General features: G+C 40.6%; 1 protein-coding gene across 1 annotated transcript; it reads left to right on the forward strand.

Annotated features, from left to right (window-relative positions):
* Nucleotides 1-930: 930 nt before the first annotated feature.
* LOC118407423 (protein unc-13 homolog C-like) lies at nt 931-1,578 on the forward strand. Its single transcript, XM_035807898.1, has one exon. The coding sequence runs from the start codon at nt 931-933 to the stop codon at nt 1,576-1,578; it is 648 nt and encodes a 215-aa protein (XP_035663791.1).
* The last annotated feature ends 905 nt before the right edge of the window (nt 1,579-2,483 follow it).

The raw sequence follows: 2,483 nt of genomic DNA on the forward strand, positions 1-2,483 counted from the left end.
AAATAACTAGAGTTCGGCGACCTCATACCTCCATGAAACATTGAGTGTTTTTGTCGACTTTATGTTTGTTGATGATGACTTGTATGTAATAATATTCGTGTTATTTCTACTATTTATGTGGATAGTTATCACATGGGTACTATGGTAACATACAACAGGTGTAGGGAATCTTTATGATGTTTATATTATCACGTTATAATAGTATTGGCAACTTGCAAGGTCCAGAGTATGTTTCAGAATTCATAACAAATAACTACAGGATACAAAACATCTTCAACAAAAGCAATAATACACAAAATGTTCATCAACCAATACCTACATATAGGTTACGGCAAGGAGCTTTAATATAAGCTCCTTGGTTACGGGGACACGTTTATGCCAGATATTGGAACGGTCCAAGATGGCGGCAGCTGCTTTTGTCTGAGCTCCCATCTTTATCATATATTGTAAAATTCTGTCCTAAAATCTTGCCATCGTCCATAAATCATACCAGAATCTGAAAGTTGAATGTCTTAAGGCTTATTCTGTATGAGAAAATTGGACGTTTGACGAATCTGTGCGGAGATATTGGACGGAAAAACCTGGTCTCCCAGACAACAAAGGACGCTGTATCCGGGCAACAACAAAGGACGCCACTTTCTCGCCAGCGGAAACACCGCAGCGGGCTCCCTTAGTTGGAGCCCCCGCCGGTAGGTTTCTCTCTCTGCAACATTTACACTGATTTTTTACATAGTCTGTGTTTGTTTGTGGTGATTTATCACCAGCTCGTCGCTGCCGAGAGTATCTCTTGTCATTTCAGTACCCCCCCCCCCCCGGCAGAATGGCACCAAGAAAAGGCAACACTTACGAAGACGACTCTGTATCTCTGTCAGTTGTCAAAGAACTACTAGAACTACAAGAGAGGAACTTCAATCATTCCTGGACACGATTATGGAGTCAACCCACAAGAGAATGGACAACATTATACGGGAAGTTCAAGAGATTAAGGACAGCCTTCACTTCTCACAAAAGGAAATCGACGACAACAAACTCAACCTATATCGACATGTACAAAAGGTAGAGGACATAGAAACAGAAATAACCCTACTCAAGAAAGACATCACCGCAAACGACACCAAAGTTGACTACCTTGAAAATCAATCGCGAAGAAATAATATATTGATTGACGGAGTCGCTGACACGAAGGACGAGACTTGGGACCAGTGTGAGCAGAAAGTAAGGGATCTACTCAAGGAAAAACTGAAGCTAGATCCAAAACAGATAGAAATAGAAAGAGCGCACAGGAACGGACGTTTTCAGGACGGAGGACGACCGCGCCCAATCGTAGCGAAACTGCTAAGATTCAAGGACAAGGACACAATCATCAAACGAGCAAAGTATCTGAAAGGAAGCACTATCTACATGAACGAGGATTTTTCCGAGAAGGTGAGACAGAAGAGGAAGGAACTGATCCCGGAAATGAAAGCTGCACGTGAACGTGGAAACATCGCGTACCTGAAATTTGACAAACTTATTGTCCACCCACCTGGAGAGGGAGGAGCAGATCGCAGGCGCACTAGAGCCGACTCCAGACACTGAAGACACGGAATTTCCTGAACTGTTTTGAGCTAAGTCAAATAACCCTTAACCACCCAACATGAACTCAAACCCCCCACAACCTAGCACCTTGATTTTTAATCCATGTGACCTGAATAATTTAGATAATGGGTCACAAATCTCCCCACTGGATCCTGATACTAACTTTCTGAATGACTTTTACACTTCTATAAATACAACTTCCCAATATCATACTGTTGAAACCTTTAATAAATCTTGTAGCACACCCTGTTGTAACACTCTATCCTTGTTCAACTTAAATATACGAAGCCTTCCATGCCATTTTGATGAACTGAATGAATATATCTCTTCCCTGCACCAACATTTTACAGTTATTGCATTAACAGAAACATGGCTAACAGAAAATATCGCGGAAAATTATAGTATACCTGGTTATAACAACATACACCACTGCAGAAAGAATAGATCTGGAGGGGGTGTGTCACTATACATTAGAAACGACATGTATCATCAAGAACGAGGTGACCTTGAATTTGTTATCGACGACACAGGCACAAAGAGCATATCCATTGAGATCATTCCAAGTAACCCGAAGGAGAAAAAAACAATATTGAGCTGTGTGTATCGCCCACCAAATACCGACATTATAGAATTCAATGAGCGCATAAAGGAATCTATAAACAATATTAATAGGGAAAGAGCGACTTGTTATATTATTGGTGATTTCAATATTAATCTATTAAACAATACTAACCAACCCACTACTGATCATATAAATGAAATGTTCTCATCTGGCTTCTACCTACTTATATGCAGACCTACCAGAATTACACCTTACTCTGCCACCTTAATAGACAACATTTATACAAACTCAGGTAGCAACAATATCAAGGTTGCATCCTCATCACTGACATATCAGATCACTT

This window comes from Branchiostoma floridae, unplaced genomic scaffold, assembly GCF_000003815.2.
Source record: "Branchiostoma floridae strain S238N-H82 unplaced genomic scaffold, Bfl_VNyyK Sc7u5tJ_1341, whole genome shotgun sequence".
Taxonomy (NCBI): domain Eukaryota; kingdom Metazoa; phylum Chordata; class Leptocardii; order Amphioxiformes; family Branchiostomatidae; genus Branchiostoma; species Branchiostoma floridae.

Bases quoted from the DNA above. Each gene is read 5' to 3' on its own strand.
- LOC118407423 (XM_035807898.1), top strand. From the start codon at position 931: ATGGAGTCAACCCACAAGAGAATGGACAACATTATACGGGAAGTTCAA.